Source organism: Elephas maximus, chromosome 10 (genome assembly GCF_024166365.1).
Source record: "Elephas maximus indicus isolate mEleMax1 chromosome 10, mEleMax1 primary haplotype, whole genome shotgun sequence".
In the NCBI taxonomy this organism is placed as follows: domain Eukaryota; kingdom Metazoa; phylum Chordata; class Mammalia; order Proboscidea; family Elephantidae; genus Elephas; species Elephas maximus.
Window position 1 is genome coordinate 13,437,072 of NC_064828.1, and position 21,819 is coordinate 13,458,890.

Genomic DNA, 21,819 nt, shown 5'->3' on the forward strand with positions numbered 1-21,819 from the left:
GCTAGCTCACTCAAGCAACCCATAGGGGTATATACCAAAACAAAACAAAGCAAGAAGCTACGACACAGTAAGCAAGCATAAACTAATACAATAACTTATAGATGGCTCAGAGACGACAGTCAATATCAAGTCACATAAAGAAACAGACCATGATCACCTCAACAGGCTCTCAAAACAAAGAACTAGGGATCTTCTAGATTAAAGTGCATTCCTGGAATTACCAGGAAAAGTTTAATATACAGAATCCTTCAAGACATTGGGAAGGAAATGGGGCAATACACAGTACAAGCCAAGGAACACACAGACAAAGCAACTGAAAAAATTAGAAAGATTATTCAGGAACGTAATGAGAAGTTTAATAAGCTGGAAAAATCCATAGACAGACAGCAATCAGAAATTCAGAAGATTAACAATAAAAATAGAGAATTAGACAACTCAATAGAAAGTCAGAGGAGCAGAATTGAGCAAGTAGAAGCCAGAATTTCTGAACTCGAAGATAAATCACTTGGCACTAATATATTTGAAGAAAATCAGATAAAAGAATTTTAAAAAATGAAGAAACCTCAAAGAATCATGTGGGAGTCTATCAAGAGAAATAACCTAAGAGTGATTGGAGTACCAGAACAGGGACGGATATCGGAAAATACAGAGAGAATTGTTGGAGATTTGTTGGCAGAAAACTTCCCAGATATTCTGAAAAATTAGAAGATATCTATCCAAGATGCTCATCGAACTCCACATAAGGTAGATAGATGTTAAAAGAAAGTCACCAAGACATATTATAATCAAACTTGCCAAAACTAAAGGTAAAGAGAGAATTATAAGGGCAGTGAGGTATAAACAAAAAGTCACCTACAAAGGACAGCCAATAAGAATAAGCTCGGACTACTTGGCAGAAACCATGCAGGGAAGAAGGCAATGCGATGACATATTTAAAAAACTGAAGGAAAAAAATTGCCAGCCAAGAATCATATATCCATCAAAACTGTCTCTTAAATATGAAGGTGAAATTAAGACATTTCCAGATAAACACAAGTTTAGGGAATTTGTAAAAACCAAATCAAAACTACAAGAAATACTAAAGGGAGTTCTTTGGTTAGAAAATCAATAATGTCAGGTATCAACCCAAGGCTAGAACACTGGGCGGAGCAACCAGAAGTCAACCCAGGCAGGGAAATCCAAAAAAACAAAGCAAGATTATAAAAAAAAAAAAAACCCAAAGCAGGGTAATAGTGATGTTATTATATAAAAGAAAACAACATTAAAATACTAAACAGGGACTAAGAAATGTAATCATACACCTCCCATATGGAGAGGAAGATACGGCGATACAAAGAAATAAAAGTTAGTTTTAAATTTAGAAAAATAGGGATAAATAGTAAGGTACCCACAAAGGAGACAAACTATCCTACTCATCAAAATAAAATACAAGGGAAAAATACAGACTCAGCAGAAAAAAAACCAAAAACAACAAATATGAAAGGACAATATGTACAGAAAATCTACTCAGCACATAAAGAGGGAAAAAGAAACTGTCAACACACAAAAAAAGACATCAAAATGACAGCACTAAATTCACACCTATCCATAATTACCCTGAATGTCAATGGACTAAATGCACCAATAAAGAGACAGAGAGTGACAGAATGGATTAAAAAACAAGATCCATCTATATGCTGCCTACAAGAGACATGCCTTAGAGACACAAACTAAAACTCAAAGGATGGAAAAAATTATATCAAGCAAACAACAATCAAAAAAGAGCAAGAGTGGCTATATTAATCTCTGACAAAAGAGACTTTAAAGGTAAATTCATCAGAAAGGATAAGGAAGGACACTATATAATGATTAAATGGACAATACACCAAAAAGATATAACCATATTAAATATTTATGCACCCAATAACAGGGCTGCCAGGTACATAAAACAAGCTCTATCAGCACTGAAAAGTGAGACAGACATCTGCACAATAACAGTAGGAGACTTTAACACACCACTTTCGGTAAAGGAAAGGACATCCAGAAAGAAGCTCAATGCAGACACAGAAGATCTAAATGCCTCCATCAACCAACTTGACCTCGCAGACAAATACAGAACACTCCATTCAACAGCAACCGAGTATACTTTCTTTTCTAGTGGACATGGAACATTCTCTAGAATAGACCACATATTATATCATAAAGCAAGCCTTAGCAGAATCCAAAACACTGAAATATTACAAAGCATCTTCTCTGACCTTAAGGCCATAAAAGTGGAAACCAATAACAGAAAAAGCAGGGAAAAGAAATCAAACACTTCAAAACTGAACAATATCCTGCTCAAAAAAGACTGGGTTATAGAAGACATTAAGGATGGAATAGAGAAACTCATAGAATCCAGTGAGAATGAAAACTCTTCCTATCAGAACCTTTGGGACACAGCAGAAGTGGTGCTCAGAGGCCAATTTATACAAATAAATGCACCCATCCAAAAAGGAGAAAGGGCCCAAATCAAAGAATTAACCCTACAACTTGAACAAATAGAAAGAGAGCAACAAAAGAAACCCACAGGCACCAGAAGAAAACAAATAATAAAAATGGAAGCAGAACAAAATGAAATAGAAAACAGAAAAACAATCGAAAGAATTAACAAGACCAAAACCTGGTATTTTGAAAAAAATCAACAAAATTGATAAACCACTGGCCAAACTGACAAAATAAAAACAAGAGAGGAAGCAAATAACCCAAATAAGAAATGAGATGGGCGATATTACAACAGACCCAACTGAAATTAAAAGAATCCTATCAGATTACTACGAAAAGCTATACTCAAACAAATTTGAAAACCTAGAAAAAATGGATGAATTCCTAGAAACACACTACCTACCTAAACTAACACAAACAGAAGCAGAACAACTAAAGAAACCCATAACAAAAGAAGAGATTGAAAAGGTAATCAAAAAACTCCCAACAAAAAAAAAAGCCCTGGTCCGGATGGCTTCACTGCAGACTTCTACCAAACTTTCAAAAAGTTTACACCACTACTACTAAAGGTATTTTAGAGCATAGAAAAGGACGGAATACTACCAAACTCATTCTATGAAGCCACCATATCCCTGATACCAAAACAAGGTAAAGACACCACAAGAAAATCATAGACCTATATCCCTCATGAATATAGATGCAAAAATCCTCAACAAAATTCTAGCCAATAGAATTCAACAACATATCAAAAAAATAATTCACCACGACCAAGTGGGATTCATACCAGGTATGCAGGGATGCTTCAACATTAGAAAAACAATTAATGCAATCAACCACATAAATAAAACAAAAGACAAGAATCACATGGTTTTATCAATTGATGCAGAAAAGGCATTTGACAAAGTTCAACACTCATTCACGGTAAAAACTCTCAGCAAAATAGGAATAGGAGGAAAATTTCTCAACATAATAAAAGGGCATTTATACAAAGCCAATAGCCAACATCATCCTAAATGGAGAGAGCCTGAAAACATTCCCATTGATATGAGGAACCAGACAAGGATGCCCTTTATCACCACTCTTATTCAACATTCTGCTGGAAGTCCTAACCAGAGAAATTAGGCTAGATAAAGAAATAAAGGGCATCCAGATTGGCACGGAAGAAGTAAAAGTATCTCTATTTGCAGATGACATGATCTTATACACAGAAATCCCTAAGGAATCCTCAAGAAAACTACTGAAACTAATAGAAGAGTTGAGCAGAGTATCGGGATTCAAGATAAACATACAAAAATCACTTGGATTCCTCTACACCAACAAAAAGAACATCGAAGAGGAAATCACCACATCAATGCCATTTACAGTAGCCCCCAAGAAGAGAAAATACTTAGAAATAAATCTTACCAGAGATGTAAAAAACTTATACAAAGAAAACTACAGTACACTTCTGCAAGAAACCAAAAGAGACTTACATAAGTGGAAGAACATACCTTGCTCATGGACAGGAAGACCCAACATTATAAAAATGTCTATTCTACCAAAAGCGATCTATACATTTAATGCAATTCCGATCCAAATCCCAAGGACATTCTTTAATGAGATGGAGAAACAAATCACCAATTTCACACGGAAGGGAAAGAGGCCCAGGATAAATAAGGCATTATTGAAAAAGAAGAACAAAGCAGGAGGCCTTACTTTACCTGATTTTAGAACCTATTACACCACCACAGTAGTCAGAACAGCCTGCTACTGGTACATCAACAGATACATGGACCAATGGAACAGAATTGAGAACCCAGACATAAGTCCATCCACAATGAGCAGCTGATATTTGACAAAGGCCCCAAAACAGTTAAATGGGGAAAAGACAGTCTTTTTAACAAATGGTGCTGGCATAACTGGATTAAAAAAAAAAAACTGGATACCCACCCACAAAAAAAGAAACAAGACCCATACCTCACTCCATGCACAAAAACTAACTCAAAATGGATCAAAGACCTAAATATAAAATCTAAAACGATAGAGATCATGGAAGAAAAAATAGGGACAACGTTAGGAGCCCTAATACATGGCATAAACAGTATACAAAACATTATAATGAATGTAGAAGAAAACTAGATAACTGGGAGCTCCTAAAAATCAAACACCTATGCTCATCCAAAGACTTCACCAAAAGAGGAAAAAGACTACCTACAGACTGGGAAAAAGTTTTTAGCTATGACATTTCTGATCAGTGCCTGATCTCTAAAATCTACATGATACTGCAAAAACTCAACTACAAAAGGACGAATAACCCAAATAAAAAATGGGCAAAAGATACGAATAGACACTTCCCTAAGAAGACATTCAGATAGCTAACAGATATATGAGGAAATGTTCACGATCTTTGGCCATTAGAGAAATGCAGATCAAAACTACAATGAGATTTCATTCTCACTCCAACAAGGCTGGCATTAATCCAAAAAACACAAAATAATAAATGCTGGAGAGGCTGTGGAGAGATTGGAACACTTCTACACTGCTGGTGGGAATGTCAAATGGTACAACTACTTTGGAAATCGATTTGGCGCTTCCTTAAAAAGCTAGAAATAGAACTACCATACGATTCAGCAACCCCACTCGTTGGAATATATCCTAGAGAAACAAGAGCCTTTACACAAACAGATATATGCACATCCATGTTTATTGCAGCTCTGTTTACAATGGCAAAAAGATGGAAGCAACCAAGGTGTCCATCAATGGATGAATGGATAAATAAATTACGGTATATTCACACAATGGAATATTACACATCGATAAAGAACAGTGAGGAATCTGTGAAACATTTCATAACATGGAGGAACCTGGAAGGCATTATGCTGAGTGAAATTAGTGAATTGCAAAAGGACAAATACTGTAGAAGACCACAATTATAAGAACCTGAGAAACAGTCTAAACTGAGAAGAAAACATTCTTTCGTGGTTATGAGAGGGGGGAGGGAGGGAAGGTGGGGGAGGGGCATTCTCTAATTAGATAGTAAATAAGAACTACTTTAGGTGAAGGGAAAGACAGCACACAATACAGGCAAGGTCTGCACAATTGGACTAAACCAAAAGCAAGGAAGTTTCCGGAATAAACTGAATGCTTCAAAGGCCAGCGTAACAGGGGCAGGGATCTGGGGACCATGGTTTCAGGGGACATCTAAGTCAACTAGCATAATAAAATCTATTAACAAAACATCCTGCATCCCACTTTGAAGAGTGGCGTCAGGGGTCTTAAATGCTATCAAGCAGCCATCTAAGATGCATCAATTGGTCTCAACCCACGTGGATCAAAGGAGAATGAAGAACACCAAGGACACAAGGCAATTACGAGCCCAAGAGACAGAAAGGGCCACATGAACCAGAGGCTACATCATCCTGAGACCAGAAGAACTAGATGGTGCCTGGCTACAACGGATGACTGCCCTGACAGGGAACACAACAGAGAACCCCTGAAGGAGCAGGAGAGCAGTGGGATGCAGATCCAAAATTCTCATAAGACCAGACTTAATGGTCTGACTGAGACTGGAAGGACCCCAGTGGTCATGGCCCCCAGACCTTCTGTTGGCCCAGGACAGGAACCATTCCCAAAACCAACTCTTCAGACATGGATTGGACTGGACAATGGGTTGCAGAGGGATGCTGGTGAGGAGTGAGCTTCTTGGATCAGGTGGACACTTGAGACTATGTTGGCATCTCCTGCGTGGAGGGGAGATGAGAGGGTGGAGGGGGTTAGAAGCTGGCGAAATGGACACGAAAAGAAAGAGTGGAGGGAGAGAGCAGCCTGTCACATTAGGGGAAGAGTAATTGGGAGTGTGTAGCAAGGTGTAGATGGGTTTTTGTTTGAGAGGCTGTCCATGATTTATACATAACAGAGCACATTGGGGACACCGTTACAAACATTTCTCAAACATAACCAAACACTTTGCGAGGTTGATTTTCTGGGTTCAAAGGCTTAGTATCATAGTTCCATGGGAGAACTCTGTCAACTGGCATAATATATAGTTCATGAAGCTTACGTTCTACACCATAGTTTGGTCAGTAGCGTCTGGGCTGTAAAAAATGGCGTGGTGGAGGCATCTGACCTCCTCTAACTTCACGAGTGGGAGAGAGAATCATCAGCCCAAGGCTGATTCCTATGAAGCAGAGGTCAGACATGCCTCCACTCTCAAACCTTTTTACCAATTCTGGCACCAGCCATCCTTTCCACAGCACTTTCTACTTCTCTGCTGGGTTCGATAATTCGTTGCAATAGCCGCACAAAACTCACTGACAACATTCACAATTATGGGGTTTATGAGAGAGATAATAGGTTATAATTCAAGATTAGGAATGACTCAATATGTAGTTCTTTGGTCAGGACAGCTTTTCAGCCATGCCCACAGGCAGGCCTCTCCCTGGCCTTTGGCCTTTTGGCCCTCGAACCCTGGAAGTTTTTGCACCTCTTGGACTGGCCTAGCCTTTGTCCTGCTTGGGCAAGTGTTACAAAGCTCTTTAGCTCCACTGACAAGTGCCCAGAGGTACCTTACTTTACCAGTAAGCCTCGACCTCAAGGCACTCAGCTCTCTAGCTCTCTGGATCAGCAAGCCTAGCTCTGCCAACAAGTGCCCACAGGCACCCCACTGCACCAGCAAGCCTCTGAAGGTGCTCAGCTCTCTCACTCCGTGGGTTGGTGGGTCAGCGAGAGTAGCTCCACCAAGTGCCCAAAGGCACCCCACTGTACCAGGAAGCGTCCTCCCTGAAGGTGCTCAGCTTTTTCGCTCTACGGGCCAGGAAGCCCTCTGCAGCCGTTGTTTCTCTGTTATTGCTTCTTGCCATCTCCAGAGTTACAGTGCTCACTCTCTGCCTCCTGGGTCTAGGAGGTTCTCAGTGCAGGGATCCTAGGTCCAAAAGATGTGCTCCATTCCTAGCTTTTCTTTCTTGGTGACAGTGAGCTCCCTCCCCCTTTCTGCCTCTGGGATGGCTCATTTTAAGCCTAGTGGGATGGCAAGACTAACCAATCCCCCCATTAGGAATCCATACACCATATTTGCATGGTCCCACCCACACAAGGGTGCCATGTACCTTATTTGCATTATTAGCAAGCTATCCAATCCCCTTGGTGGGCCATGAGCACCTTATTTGCATAGTCTCACCTAATTATTTGGTGGGAGTTACAAGACCATGGTGAAAAAGGCCATATAAAGCCATCCATCAAACCACAGGGGTCTTAAAAGCTTGTAAGTGGTTATCTAAGATACAGCTATCGGTCCTACTCATCCAGAGCAAAAGAGGAAGACGGAAACCAAAGACTCAAAGAAACTAGACTACAGGACTAACAGTCTACACAAACCACAACCTCATCTACCCTGAGACCAGACGAACTAGATGGTGATTAGCTACCACTACTGATGGTTCTGATCAGTGCCACGATAGATGGATCCTGTTAGAATGGGAAAAGAATATGGAACAGAAGCTCGAATTTTTTAAAAACGCAGATTTACTAGACCCATCGAGACTAGAGGACCCTATGATAACATTGCCGAGATCCTCTTTAAACCTTGAGGTGAAACTAGTCCCAGAGGTCACCTTTTAGCTAAATAACATACTGGCTCACAAAATAAAGAATATCACCCATGAACACTGTGCTCCTTTAAGAAATCACCTACATGAGACCAAATGGTCAACAATTACTTTAAAACGATGACGAGAAGGTAAGGAGGCAGTGTTTTAGTCATCTAGTGCTGTTATAACAAAAATACCGTAAGTGGATGGCTTTAACAAAGAGGAATTTATTTTCTCACAGTAAAGTAGGCTTAAAGTCCAGATTCAGGGTGTCAGCTCCAGGGGAAGGCTTTCTCTGTTGGCTCTGGAGGAAGGTCCTTGTCATCGGTCTTCCCCTGGACTAGGAGCTTCTCAGGCGCAGGAACCCTAGGTCCAAAGGACGTGCTCTGCTCCCGGCACTGCTCTCTCAGTGGTATGAGGTCCCCCTGTGTCTCTGCTTGCTTCTCTCTTTCATATCTCAGAAGAGTTTGGCTTAAGACACAATTTAATATTGTATATCTCATCAATATAACTGCCACTAATCCATCTCATTAACATCATAGTGACAGGATTTGTAACACACAGAAAAATCACATCAGATGATAAAATGCTGGACAATCACACAATACTCGGAATCACCGCTGAGCCAAATTGATACACATTTTTGGAGGGGGACACAATTCAATCCATGACAAGGCAGGGAAACTAGACTAATGGAAAAGACACAACCAGAATGGAAACAATGAGAATGTTCATGCATTGTGAAGAAAGTAACCAATGTCACTGAACAATCTGTGTAGAAATTGTTCAATGGGAACCTAAACTGCTGTGTAAACCTTCACTGAAAACACAGTATTTTTTTAAAAAATAAAACCATGAAAAAAATATCTTGGATATAAGGCCACTGAAGCAGTTCTAGGGGCACAAAACACAGCAAATACCCCGTTATCCTACAGACAGTTAACGTTTCCTTTCTTTCACTAAATCCCTCTCCAATGGATTATAGATCAAAACAGAACAAGCCCAGATAAGCTGTTGTCTAGAGGAGTTATAGGAAATTACAGTTTTAGGCATCATTCTAAATTTTTAATCCATTTGGGATGATCTGCACTAAAAGGATGAACTGTTTAAAGGAATTATATGACAAATCATTTTGAAAGAATCAATAATAAATTCCTCTAATAAAAATAGGTTTTCATATGTAAAGTATGCCTAGGTAGGATCAACCTACAAATAAGTAAACAGTGCCCTCACTGGGACTAGCTGAGCAGTAAGGTTGACAGAGGGTGTTAAGGCGCTATGGAGTGGTACCTGTTGACAAAACAGGTAACTGTCCAACGTGTGTTAATTGAGGGACACTAGTAAGACCCCCTGTCCCAAAAGACAACTACCACTCCCCTAGATGGCTCACCCACCAATGATTAAAATTCTTTCACTGTGATTTACTCCTTTGGTTTAGGTATTTCTATTTTCTACCAATACTCTCTGGAGGGATATCAAGTCTCAAACATGTTACAGTGTGAATTTACCAAATTATTTTACTCTGTGACAGGAGAAATGAACACTAAAAGTAACTTGCTAGGAAGAAATAAGACAGAGAGAGAAATGAGGAAGGATTCAAATAGGGAGTGCTACAGTTTGATTTTTTCCTCTCTTCCAATGCATTCATTACTACGTCTTGTTCCTCAGAAAAGTCAGAGGCTAGGTAGTGGGTCTTCAAATAATATGGAGAAGTTCTTTAACAGAAGTTTAAATTATTTCAAGATAGTATCACAAAATTATTCATTACAATTTATCTTGGCAATGATACAATGTATCAAAAAAGGGAGCACCCTGCAATCTAATTCCACCTCACTAGTTGAGTGACCTTGGGTAAACTTCTTGGTCCCTGAGTCTTGAACTAGAAGTCTCTGAAGACACTTCTGTAGAGTTGTTACCAGTCGGAATAAACTCCACAGCAACTGGTTTGGGTTTGGTTTTTTAAATGACCCTTCTGGAGCCCCTGGGTTGTGCAAGTGGTTAATGTGCTCAGCTACCAACTGAAATTTTGGAGGCCTGAGTCCAACCCAGAAGTGCCTGGGAAGGAACTCCTGGTGATCTACTTCCACAAAATCAACCACTGAAAACCCCATGGAGCACGGTCCTATTCTTACCCACGAGTCAAAATCAGCTCTGGTTTTTGGTGGTCCAACAGCTACGCACTCGGCTGCTTAAAGGAAAGGTCTGCATTTTGAACCCACCAGTGGGCTCTGCGGGAGAAAAGATCTCGCTATCTGGTCAGGTAAATATTAAAAAAATCGTCCAGTCAATTCCGACTCGGGGTTTCCAAGGGGCCGCTGGTGGATTCGAATTGACGACCTTTTGGTTAGCAGCTGTAGCTCTTAGCCACTGGGCCACCAGGGCTCCCCGGTAAAGATTACAATCTACAGAACCCCATGGGGGCAGTTCTACCGTCACGTAGGGTCGCTATGAGTCGGAATGGATGCACGGAACACAACAAGAAGCACAAAAAGTTGTATATTTTGCATAAATCTTATGTCACGTTCAAACTGCTCATCTCTGCAAATGACTTTACCTTCTAGATTTCTCAGTTTCCTTTTTAGTGAAAGTTTTCAACTTCCTCTTTATCTTAGAATTTCTTTCTCCTCTTTCCCTCAATCTCAATGCCTTGATCCCGTTTTCCCTATTCTGTCACTTTTGCCACTGTGTTCCGTTGTTCCTTCATTATCTTCAGTTTCTCCCTCTACTGGCTCCTTCCCCTCAGCCTATGAATATGCTCTTCTTGCCCATCCTAATCCCTTGGGTTAGTCTCTCTCTCGTCTCTTCTTCACAAAATCCCTTCTTTTATACACTTTTCAAAGTCTTTCAGGTCTTTTTCGCTATTAGCATTATATGCCTTTAAAGATGCTTCCTTCCCCTGGCGCACTCCTGTACGCAGCGCCTCCCGCCACAAATAAGCGTCGATACTGCCCACAAACGAGCGTCGAGAACGCTTGTTTCAACTGTCTACACTATTTCCCACCCCAGCCGCCCACTACTAGAGGCGGTATCACTGGATGAAAAAGGCGGGGAAACGCTGCCCTATTTTACCTTCCAAAACTGGCCTGGGATAACTCTCCCGAAACACATCTACTCCAGAGCCCGGTTTCGAAAAACCCACGGCGGAAGGCTCCCTGTGGTAGCCTGGCCGGCATCCATTCGCCTCTACTCCAGTCCCGCCCCCAGCCAGCCTCGCTCACACCCCTACCGCACTCAGCAACGCCGCATCACAGCAGCCTGTGTCGTCCCCGTGGGTAACCCCTTGACGACGCCATAGCCGTCCCACGCACCTGAGTGACCAGCCCCGAAGTTAGGAAACTGCCCAGCAGGAGCCCAGCAGCGTTTGACGCGGGCGCTGGATCCCAGGGGTTGGCGGCAGCCATGGCTCGCACGCACCGCCCGCCCTGGCGCGGAGGGAGAGCGGAAAGCAGGCAAAAGAGCGGCGCGGCCCAATGACGTCACAGGGCGTGTCCTCCCGGGCGGAAGCCCGGGGCGCGCATCCCAGGCGAGCGCGGGTCCTGTGTTTTCCTCTGCCCAGAGGTCTGTAAACCGAGGGGTATGATACGAGTCCGGGGTTCCTTGATCCTCCATGGGCTCCCAGAAGCGCCTGGCTTCGGGAGAGCTGCAAAAGCGGCCGACCTGCTGGCTGTCTGTCCTTCCCTTTCTTTCTTGCCACTCCCGGGCTGACCCCCTGGAACCGGAGGGAGGTGGCAGCTGGGGCTTGAGACCCAGCCGGGAGGCCGAAGGAGTGGCCGGGTGCCGGAGCCGGGCGGTGACAGTTGCGCTTCCTCCCCGCAGGAACCTGAACTGCGGTGCTAGGATGGGAAACAGTGCCCTCCGCGCTCATGTGGAAACCGCGCAGAAAACGGGTGTCTTTCAGCTCAAGGATCGTGGGCTGACCGAGGTGAGACTGGGAGGGATCCGGCCAGGGGATTTAAAGGGAGAGGGACGGCGGGGCGGTGAAGTTAATCCGTGAGGGGTTGTCCACGCTGTGAACCCCTTTCTCCAGTTCCCCTCAGAGCTGCAGAAGCTGACGAGCAATCTCAGGACCATCGATTTGTCCAACAACAAGATCGAGAGCCTACCGCCTATGCTGATAGGGAAGTTCGCTCTGCTGAAGAGCCTCTCCCTCAACAACAACAAACTGAGTATGGCTTCTGCCCTGGGAGGCCTTTGCTAGTGATCAGATTAAGAAGGGTGGTTTTCTCTTACCAGCTGAATTTGTTGTTGTTATAAAACCGTTCGGAGGGCTCGAGATGCAGGGCAATGTCAGAGTCCTCGAAGCTTTCTCACTCTTTTAATTACATATACAAGTCTCCTCGGGTGGTATGATGATTGGTACTAGGTCAAGTTGGACTTGAAAGGGAAGAAGGATCTCTGGGATATATATATATATATATATATATATATATATATATATATATATATATATATATATATATATATATATATAATGAAAACAGAGCTACCTAACTTGAAGGGAGGGGTGGAATGGAAAGAGGACCTTCTAAACCCCACAAAATTGCTGTTGGATTGTGCCAGCACCCCTTTGCAAAGGGAGCCCATTGCACACAAATGCTCTCCTACGTTTCGATGGCACCCTCACTTTCTGAAGACAACATTGGTCAAATGCCATACTTAAAAATGGCACAACATGTGGGAATTCTACATATTTTAACAAGAGGCAAAGCGGGTTGCTATGTATTTAGAAACATCAGCGAGATGTTTTTCAGCTGTATTTTTTTTCCCCCCTTTGGCAGCTGTTCTGCCTGATGAGTTATGCAATCTGAAAAAACTAGAGATGCTAAGCCTAAACAACAATCACCTGACAGAGCTACCGTCTACCTTTGGGCAACTCTCTGCTCTCAAGACCCTGAGCCTCTCTGGTAACCGACTCCGAACACTGCCACCCCAGCTGTGTAGCCTGAGGCACCTGGATGTGATGGATCTCTCTAAGAACCAGATTCGCAGCATACCTGACACAGTGGGGGACTTGCAGGTCATCGAACTCAATCTCAACCAAAACCAGGTCTAGAGCCTAAGGATTTTCCCTAAAGCATGTGTGGGCTTTCGGTCTGCTGAATAACTCCTTGTTCCCTACAACTATAATCATGGAGAGCTGGCTATCAGAGGCTATACGAGAGGAGGATTTTATGGGTTGGATTAATGTCAAAGCCCAAAGTGGCATGGAGTTGGGATGCTGTTTGTTGTGTAGGTGCCTTTTGGAGGGTGGGGTGGGTAACAGGGTCAGAGAATTTCAACAGTTAAACTACTGCCTCACAAATCTTAACAAGTTCTTTAGATTCTCTTCAAATATGCCCCAGTCATCTAGCAAGGTGTGTCAGGAAGATAAAAGTAGAAAAGAAATGAACTCATAGGCTCTCAGAGTTGGACATCAGAGGTTACTTACTTTTCTTTGACATCTTTGTCAAGGGTATGTCCTGCTTTTGCTGAAAAACTCAATGATAGGCTTTCTGGAGACAGCTCATTTAATTGTTGAACAACTTAATTATAATATTGCAAAAAGTGTTATTGGATGACACTGTTCTAGAATGTACAAGATGGCTGTAAGCGTATCACTCTGCATCCAGTCTGGGGAGTTTATTTTATAGAAAATGATTAGTTTTTCAGTTTTAAGTTCAAGTCTACTTTAGATGGAGGCACACTGTAAGCTATAAAACAATATGTTAGGCATTATTGCATACCAAAACCCTGCCTTCTATGGATCATTTGTTCTGCAAGAAATGCTGGTTTCCCTAAAATGCCTCTTTATAATGATCCCAATTTATTTTTGTTTTGGGAAAAGGAAAGCCTAAGAGACCTGTACTGTCCTTACTTTATGATAAAATGCAGTCAGTCTTTGAGGAAGTTGGCCTCTTTAAAGTGGAAATTGTATGTTCTTGAGCTTTTTGGGGAAAAAATCATGAATCATTCAAGCAACAACTACAGGGTCCCTATGAGTGCGAATCAACTCAACTACACACATTAGTTAAGCACTTACTCCACATTCCGCTCTACAGATGCCTCACTCAGTGGTTCTCAGACTTTAATCATCAACAGGGCTTGTTAAGACATCTCTTGCCCCCTGCCCCCCCAAATTTGTGATTCAGCAGTTCTGGGGTGGGGTCCGAGAATTTGTATTTCTAACAAGTTCCCAGGTGATGGCCTGGAAACCACACTTTGAGAACCACTGACTTAGGCTGAGATGATAACCAGGCAACGTCAGCAGAATTTGGTGAGGTGCAACATTTAAAAGGCACAAGAGATGAATGAGTGAAAGACAACTTCTTGGCATTGAGCTGTGGAGAATACCCAACAGTGGTGCTGCTGAGAATGGACATGCTGAGTCGGCTATGATGGTGCATTATCAAAAGGGAAATGTTTTACTAAGAGCTGAAGAAATAGGAGTGGAATAGAGGTGAGTAGGTATGTGTATAAATATAGATTTTTAGGTCATAAAAGAAGTGATAGCTATAAAAATAGATGAGCTTTCTAGAAGAAAGTATAGAGAAAAGATCAAATATGCAACATTAGGGACCACTGCTTGAAAAGTATCCATATGAACAAGAAGAGAAGCCAAACAGAAAACAATTTAAATAAAAGATAGGGAGAAAAAAGCCAAGTAATTAGGCACAAAGGGAGGGAGTTTCAAGGAAGGGATAAACGTATAGTCAAAGGAAACAGAAGATGAGGGCAGACAGTGAATCCTTGACTTTGGCCACAAAGTGATCAGCATGTATGTGCACAAAAAAGACTGGCAGTAAATGAACCAAAATGTTTATATGTTGGTCGTTTCTGGGTGGTGGGATTACAGGCAGCTTTTTTCTTCTTTAAATTTGTGTGGTTTTCAAATTTTCTATAATGAACATATGGTGCTTTTATTATAAGGAAAAAAGATTTTTTTCCAAAGTCATCAGTGACCTTCCAAAAGCAATCTGTACTTTGGATGTAGGAGTAATGACACAGCCAGATCCTCGAAGCGTCTGGAGTGAGTAGGTAGTGAGAAAACGGAGGCGGTAAAAGAAAAGAGAACTAAGACAAACAGTCAAGTTTTGTTTTTAGTGTAAAAAATTAGCCATTATAGTGCTTATGCTTTTTCCTATTATTCTTTTTCTTTGACAGATATCTCAGATCTCAGTCAAGATATCGTGCTGCCCTCGGCTCAAAGTTCTTCGTCTGGAAGAGAACTGCCTTGAGCTCAGCATGCTTCCACAGAGCATCCTGAGTGACTCCCAGATCTGTCTGCTTGCTGTGGAAGGCAATCTTTTTGAGATAAAGAAACTTCGAGAACTGGAAGGCTATGATAAGGTGTGTGGGTACTGGTGCATGGCAGTCTTTCCAGCCGCCGCCCGAGAAAAGAATGGTGAAGTAATCCACATGAACATTCCTAGCTAATGGCGACAGAATTTGTTCCTCCCCATTTGGAGGTGGGTTCGAAGAATCAGCCAAATGTGGGTATACTGTACCAAGGCGACTTTTCCGCTAAGCCGCTTATTGTAAAGCATCTTTGTCTTTTTGTGCGTTTCTTATTTAAAAACAAAACAAAAATTTAAAACACTAAGTGCTTTAAGTTTGCACTTAGAATGCCAGAAGATCTTGTAGGAAATGAAGGACCATATCCAATAAAACCAAAAAATGACAAAAATCATAAAAAACTTAAGTAACACATAAGCTTATATTGCCAATGCTGAATACCAAGTATTTCTTCTTCTTTCATGACTTTAGTACATGGAGAGGTTCACAGCCACCAAGAAGAAGTTTGCATGATGTTCTCCAGGAGCATGGGAACCTTACAGGGAACTGACCTGGAACCTGTGTTGGAACCTGGCTCCAGTCATTGTCAAGGATATCTGCAGTAAGAAGATGACACTCCAGGAGATGCTCCTTATCAGGGCTCACTTAAGATAAGCTAAAAAGGATCAAGACATAGGAAGAGTCCTCCATTTTGAATCATGGATAGGGCACTGGACATTGTTGGTCTTTAAAACCAACATTAGTTTGGCTTTAAGAAACCAGCAACCAGTTGCCATTTATACAGTGAGGGGGTGCTGCCTAGTTACAAAATAGCTCCACACCACAGCTCGAAATTTCATGTTTAGTTTCACGAAGTGTGAGCTTTCATAAAGTTAATTGCCATTCCACCTCTGTGTTAACACTTCATATTTTTATAAAATTCAGATAGTTTGGGAGGCTGCTATGGTTAATTTAAGGATTTATTATTTTATTCCTATCCATCAGTTCAACTGCAGTGTCTACCCTTAGAATTTAAATTTAGACTGTTTGTTTGACTGTCTTGATTAAATGTGTGCTTTGTCAGAGAAACATCGAACAACACTGAGATGTTCCCCAAGGCTGCACTAGCAAATTCTTTACTATTGCAGGTGCCTTATTGGTAGAGGTCTCTTAAGAGATAAAACCATATATGCAAAACTTGTAAGATAAAAGGAATTTTAATAGTCAGGATCTTCCTGAATTTTTGTTAGAGATAATGTCTTATTTGTAGTAGCTCTTTTCCCTTTTTGTATTTATAACTGTACGAATCAAATTACCTATCAAGAAACCATTGCTATGATATTTTAAAACAACCTATGTTTATCAAGTTTATTCTCTGCATGAGAGAATATACTAAATAAAGAATTTTTAAAGAACTTTGGCTGGAAACAAGATTAATCCTTTAAGGGAAGAAGACAGAAGAACTTTAACCAGTAAGTGGTCCTTTGTTCTTTAACTTTGGAAGTGAACTGATGAGGAGAATGTTTCATGCCCTTGTTCAGGTGATCTGTGAAATGCCTTCACATGACTGATGGTAAACATTTTGTGGTGTCTGAACCAGGCTATTAAGAAAATATGAGGGTACAAAGGTAGATGATTTCAGATTGTCACTGATAAGAACATTTAGAAAGCTACCACTCTGGTCATTTTCTGAAATTTTCTCCTTGCCAAGAAGCTATTCTTAACCATATATTGCCAGTTCTTGTTTTACAAACCTAGTTTAGCCCTTAAGTTGAGAGATCACAAGAGCCCAGTATTTAATCTATATGAGGAAGTCTGTCTGACCTTAAATCTGATCTAGGTATTCTCTTTCCCGTGTGTTATTTTCTGTTTCTCACTTTGGCAAGTAATAGGTGCCAGTTTATCAGTATCAACTGAGGAGTTTGAATTTTTTATAAACTTTGTTTAATGCTTAACTTATTAATCTTATTAATCCATTGAACAATTAACATTTCTCTAAATATTTCATCACTACTTCTCACCTAATAAATCCAAATTCATAAACTTAATAACATAAATGTCCCCATTTAATAATTAATTGGAGTTTTAAAAATCTATCCCAACCCCAGTGACACCTCCTCTAAATATAAACCACTTAAAGTACTTAAGAGCCATACCTGGAAGGACTGACCTGATTTGTAGTTTTTCTATAACAAGGATTTGTGCACTCTACTAAATTCTTTAGATCTTGGTTTGGAAGTCCGTGTAGTATACTCAGTAAGGTCATCAACTTTGGCAGCAATATCCAGGTTTGAAGCAAAATACTTCATTTATTAGCTTTATTAATTTGAGCAGTTTACCTCCTGCCTCTCAGGTATGTTACGAAGTTACGGTGAAAAGATACATAAAAGCACTCGGCATAGTGCCTGGCACAAAGCAAACACTCAATAAACGGGGCCATTTATTTCATCTATAAGGTATAAAAGTAGGATTTAGCAACTTGTACAGAAGTAGAAGGCTTGAAGCAGCACTACATTAAAAAGAATAATAAATAACTAGATAAGGAACTTGAATATCAGTCTGAGAAATATAAATCTGATTAGGAATGTCATTGGGATAAACCTAGAATTTTAGTAAAGGGGCGACCTAGAGAAAACAGCTTTTAAAGAAACTAATTCTAAATGCAGTTGAGTATAGGATGGCTGAGAGGCAGAAGGAAGAGTCACAATCCACACGACATGGAAAGATCTAGCACTGAAGTGTGGAAACAGTGAATTAAAACTGAAGGAGGAAAACACAGGCCCAGCTATAAGGGATAGAGATCATTGTCAAAATAAGAATGGAAACTTGAAGAAGGGGCTTACTGTTAAAAAAAAAAAAAAAAAGTTTAGTGAGGGCTGCTGGTTTTTAACTCCTTAGTTACAGGTTTCTAAGTAGAGTGGCCCCAAACAACTATAAATTACAAATTGCAATGACACCTTCTTTAAATGAGGTGTTCGTAAGTAAACCACTTAAAATATTTAGAGCCACAGCTGGAATGACTGACTTGATTTGTAGTTTTTCTATAACAAGGATTTGAGCACCGTACTAAATAAAGATTAGAGGCTTAAGCTGAGTGAGACTTTATTAAGAAAAAAGGGGATTAGGTTACTGTACAGTTTTACTCACGGTCCATCTGTTTGGATCCACTCCTGTATCCCTCAAGAGAACATGAAAACAGCCCTGGCACAGGTGTTAGAAGTAGGAATCAATACCAGCAATTTTCTTGGAATGCCATAATGAGAAGAGAGGATTCCTAGCTTCTAAGTACCACCACTTTTTTGGTGGTACTTAGAATAGGTCTCCAGAATTAGGTCTCATCTTGCAATTCTGATGATTCTAACAGTTGGCCAAGAGAAGACATCTAAATATTAAGCCAAAAAGAATGAACTGAAGGTATTTTACATCAATTAACCATTTCAAAGTAATAATACTTATGATATTTAACTTAATGAACACTTAAGTCCAGGCACCAGTGCCCCCCAACCACTGGACAGATGAGGAAACATGGTCCAGAAATATTAGTATTTTATGTTCAAAGTCACACAGCTAGTAAATGACTGAAACAAACTCTGAACCCAGGTGGTCAGACTCCAGAGCTTGTATTTTTAACCACTTCAGTACTACCTTTCAGAAGTATTAGAAACCAGTTTTCCATGCAATGTTATGGAGAAAATCAGAAAAAGGCTTTAAGTCAACAGTTTCTATCTCTAGTGCATTACCGGCCTACCCCATCCACTCTGTGTAGGGCTTTTTCTATGGCTTCACTCCTCACCTGTCTTCTTTCCCAGTAGCAGAAGCTTTGGAATCGTTCACAACCTGGGATCCATGGATGGGCCCTCAAGGCCTCCATGATTCTCACTTGTGCATGATTCAAGTTTGTTTGTCTCTGTTTCTGAGAAGAGGGGCTGTTTCTTTCATCAACGCACGAAGGGATCCTTGACCCAAAAAGAGCTCTACTCTAGAGATAATAGCAGCTTATCATTTATTAAGCTTTTATATTTGCCAGGCACTGTTCTAGTTACCTTACATGCGTTACCATGTTGAGTCTTTGCAACAACTCTACGAGGTAGGATTATTTATGTTCATTTTACAAAGAAACTGAGGGACAGAAGTAGGCTTATGGTCACTTAGCCACAAATGGCAAAGCTCAAGTGTAAATCCAGACCATTTGGTTCCTCAGCTCATGCTCCTAACCAAGACACCAAACTGATATCCTCAGGACTATTTCCTTCAGACAGGACAGTATTAGAACAATGTCTTTGATTGCTTTAGAAAGGGGATTTAAGTATAGCACAACCTGCACTATTTTACACCGTCTTTCTTTACCATCATCTGCCAAACTACTCGTTCTAGCACAGAGCATTTCTATTACAGAGAGCTTAATTCAGTCTCAATTTAAACATTTTCCTCTTCAGCCTTTGAAAGTTCCTATGTTGACTGAATCTTCCCGGGGAAGTGGGCTGTAGTTCTCACTCCCAAACATTATCTTTTCAGTCACCAGTGCATTTAAGCCCAAATGAATAGATTAGTAATGACTAAAATGAACCTCATAACAAATCACAGAAAGAAAAATCCTGTATTTCCAATAAAAATCAGAAAGGTGTTTAAGGCAACTTTCCAAGTTGGAGTGCTTCTTGATTTATGGACCTTTGCTTTATTCAATTCATTAAATAGGAGCTGATTAAATTGCTGCCCTAACAGTCACAAAAACACATTACCCATCTGAAAGAACAATTCCATTTGTTAGTTACAAAATTTAATTGTAAAGATCAAGCCAAACCAATCCATATTACTGGCTTCGAAGTATGCAGATGCTAGTTTTTAAATAAAAGTGAGAAATATGAATCATGACACTGTTCAGGATCTAAATAAACATGATATTCTGGATATGGTTCGATACACAAGGCTAAGAGAATGACATAATCATGAATAATTAAACCAAAGGCATTAATTTTCCAAACCACTTTTAGTTAAACAAAGTTTCAGATTAAAAAAAAAAAATAGTCTAAAGCTATGTAAAACTCAATCTATTATTCTACCTGAGATCAAAATAAGTTCCTTTTTTTCCTATCTAAACATAATTCTTGGCATTGAGGTAAATCTGAATTCACTTGATGTACTTTGTCAAACTTTTCCAAAAAAATTTAAACCCTGCCTTAGAGAGAAATTTCTCATGTTACACATATGTATTTACATATTTTTTTCTTCAAAGACTAATAACAGATTATAGGCCTGATATGGGACCATGATACCACTAACATTATGAAAATAAAAAGCTGTTTGTTTATACCAAGTGTTCCTGAATGGTATAATATAAAAGGGGGTCATAGAATCTATGCACATACATTAATCACTAACAGTTCAGAAATTAAATGCAGTTTAAGAAAAATTCTAGTCCTCTTTTAGGAGTAGAGATTGTAAATTTGTGATGTGTAACAAAAATATTGTGCATAAAATCTCCAAAGCCAAGCTTTAGCCTAAACTGGCAATAACTGCAACTTGAGTTAAAAACTAAACACAACTAGACCTTTACTGTGGCTAGGTAACTTTCTGCTTCGGAGCCTACAGATTTTACTGAGGTAACAACCCCTTGTCTCTGTCCCTTTTCCCCCAACAAATCTACAGCTTCCTTCTTCATGGCTATCTTTGCAAATCTTGACGGCTAAAGAACCTGCTACAGTAAGCAAGGAAGATGAAAACAATACTGTATGTGATGTATGAAAATCAACCTCAGAGTATGAACTGAGGAAAAAATACCAGAAGGAAGGCTGGGCAGCACAGTGTGGCCTCAAAGGAAAGAGAAAAGAATAAGGGGGCTTTTACTCCTCTTGCCGTTCTTACATTATCTTCCAATTAGAAAAGTGTGGGACCAAAACTCTGAAAAGGTAATGACTCTGAGGGAGGAGCTAGAGACGGAAATAAATGATAAAGTACAGCAGTAGCTTTAGCTGTCAATGAGTTTCTTTGCTCTTGCATTGGCATTGTCAATACGATCTTTGTTGGTGTCAGCCTGGAAAAAAAAAAAAAAAAAGACATCGGCTTTACTTCACAAGATGAGTCACCCTAATAAAAGTTAAATTTTATACACCTGGAGTCACTGACACTTAGAAAAAACTCAAGACATACTTGAAGTCACATTACAAAGCTCATTTTGGGCAAGTGGGGACTAAGGTGCGCCTGACTTGAGCCATGGTATTTTCAGTCACCTCATCTGCACGTGAAAGCTGGACAATGAATAAGGAAGATCAAAGAAGAATTGATACCTTTGAATTACAGTGTTGGTGAAGAATATTGAATATGCTACGGACTGCCAGAAGAACAAACAAATCTGTCTTAGACGTACAGACAGAAGGCTCCTTAAAAGCAAGGACGGTGAGACTTTGTCTCAAGTACTTTGGACATGTTATCAGGAGGGACCAGTCCCTGGAGAAAGACATCATGCTTGGTAAAGCAGACAGTCAGTGAAAAAATGGAAGACCCTTAACGAGATGAATTGACACAGTGGCTACAACAATGGGCT

General features: G+C 40.4%; 3 protein-coding genes across 9 annotated transcripts in view; 1 reads left to right on the forward strand and 2 right to left on the reverse strand.

Moving 5' to 3' along the window:
- HAUS2 (HAUS augmin like complex subunit 2) overlaps positions 1 to 11,461 on the reverse strand; it is a 28,201-nt gene extending 16,740 nt beyond the window's left edge. For all 3 annotated transcript variants that reach the window (XM_049897775.1, XM_049897776.1, XM_049897774.1), the window contains exon 1: positions 11,336 to 11,461. In XM_049897775.1, coding sequence (XP_049753732.1) covers positions 11,336 to 11,428 — 93 coding nt within the window. In that variant the 5' untranslated portion in view covers positions 11,429 to 11,461. The remainder of the gene's footprint in view (positions 1 to 11,335) is intronic.
- A 30-nt stretch (positions 11,462 to 11,491) lies between these two features.
- LRRC57 (leucine rich repeat containing 57) lies at positions 11,492 to 16,626 on the forward strand. Of its 2 annotated transcripts, none has more exons than XM_049897768.1 (6): positions 11,492 to 11,585; positions 11,844 to 11,949; positions 12,055 to 12,193; positions 12,806 to 13,074; positions 15,168 to 15,353; positions 15,771 to 16,626. In XM_049897768.1, the coding sequence occupies exons 2-6, from the start codon at positions 11,866 to 11,868 to the stop codon at positions 15,810 to 15,812; spliced, it is 720 nt and encodes a 239-aa protein (XP_049753725.1). In that variant the 5' UTR covers positions 11,492 to 11,585; positions 11,844 to 11,865; the 3' UTR covers positions 15,813 to 16,626. The 2 variants fall into 2 exon arrangements, with proteins under 2 accessions (XP_049753725.1, XP_049753726.1); XM_049897769.1 differs by having other exon boundaries at positions 11,527 to 11,601.
- A 3,412-nt stretch (positions 16,627 to 20,038) lies between these two features.
- SNAP23 (synaptosome associated protein 23) overlaps positions 20,039 to 21,819 on the reverse strand; it is a 36,732-nt gene continuing 34,951 nt past the window's right edge. For all 4 annotated transcript variants that reach the window (XM_049897770.1, XM_049897773.1, XM_049897771.1 and 1 more), the window contains exon 8: positions 20,039 to 21,309. In XM_049897770.1, the coding sequence (XP_049753727.1) occupies positions 21,244 to 21,309 (66 nt within the window). In that variant the 3' untranslated portion in view covers positions 20,039 to 21,243. The remainder of the gene's footprint in view (positions 21,310 to 21,819) is intronic.

What these genes read in the sequence shown, in the direction of transcription:
- LRRC57 (XM_049897768.1), top strand. Translation starts at nt 11,866, where the DNA reads ATGGGAAACAGTGCCCTCCGCGCTCATGTGGAAACCGCGCAGAAAACG. An exon ending in AGGATCGTGGGCTGACCGAG is followed by an intron (nt 11,950 to 12,054) that starts GTGAGACTGGGA and finishes CCCTTTCTCCAG; the next exon opens with TTCCCCTCAGAGCTGCAGAA. An exon ending in CCTCAACAACAACAAACTGA is followed by an intron (nt 12,194 to 12,805) that starts GTATGGCTTCTG and finishes CCCCTTTGGCAG; the next exon opens with CTGTTCTGCCTGATGAGTTA.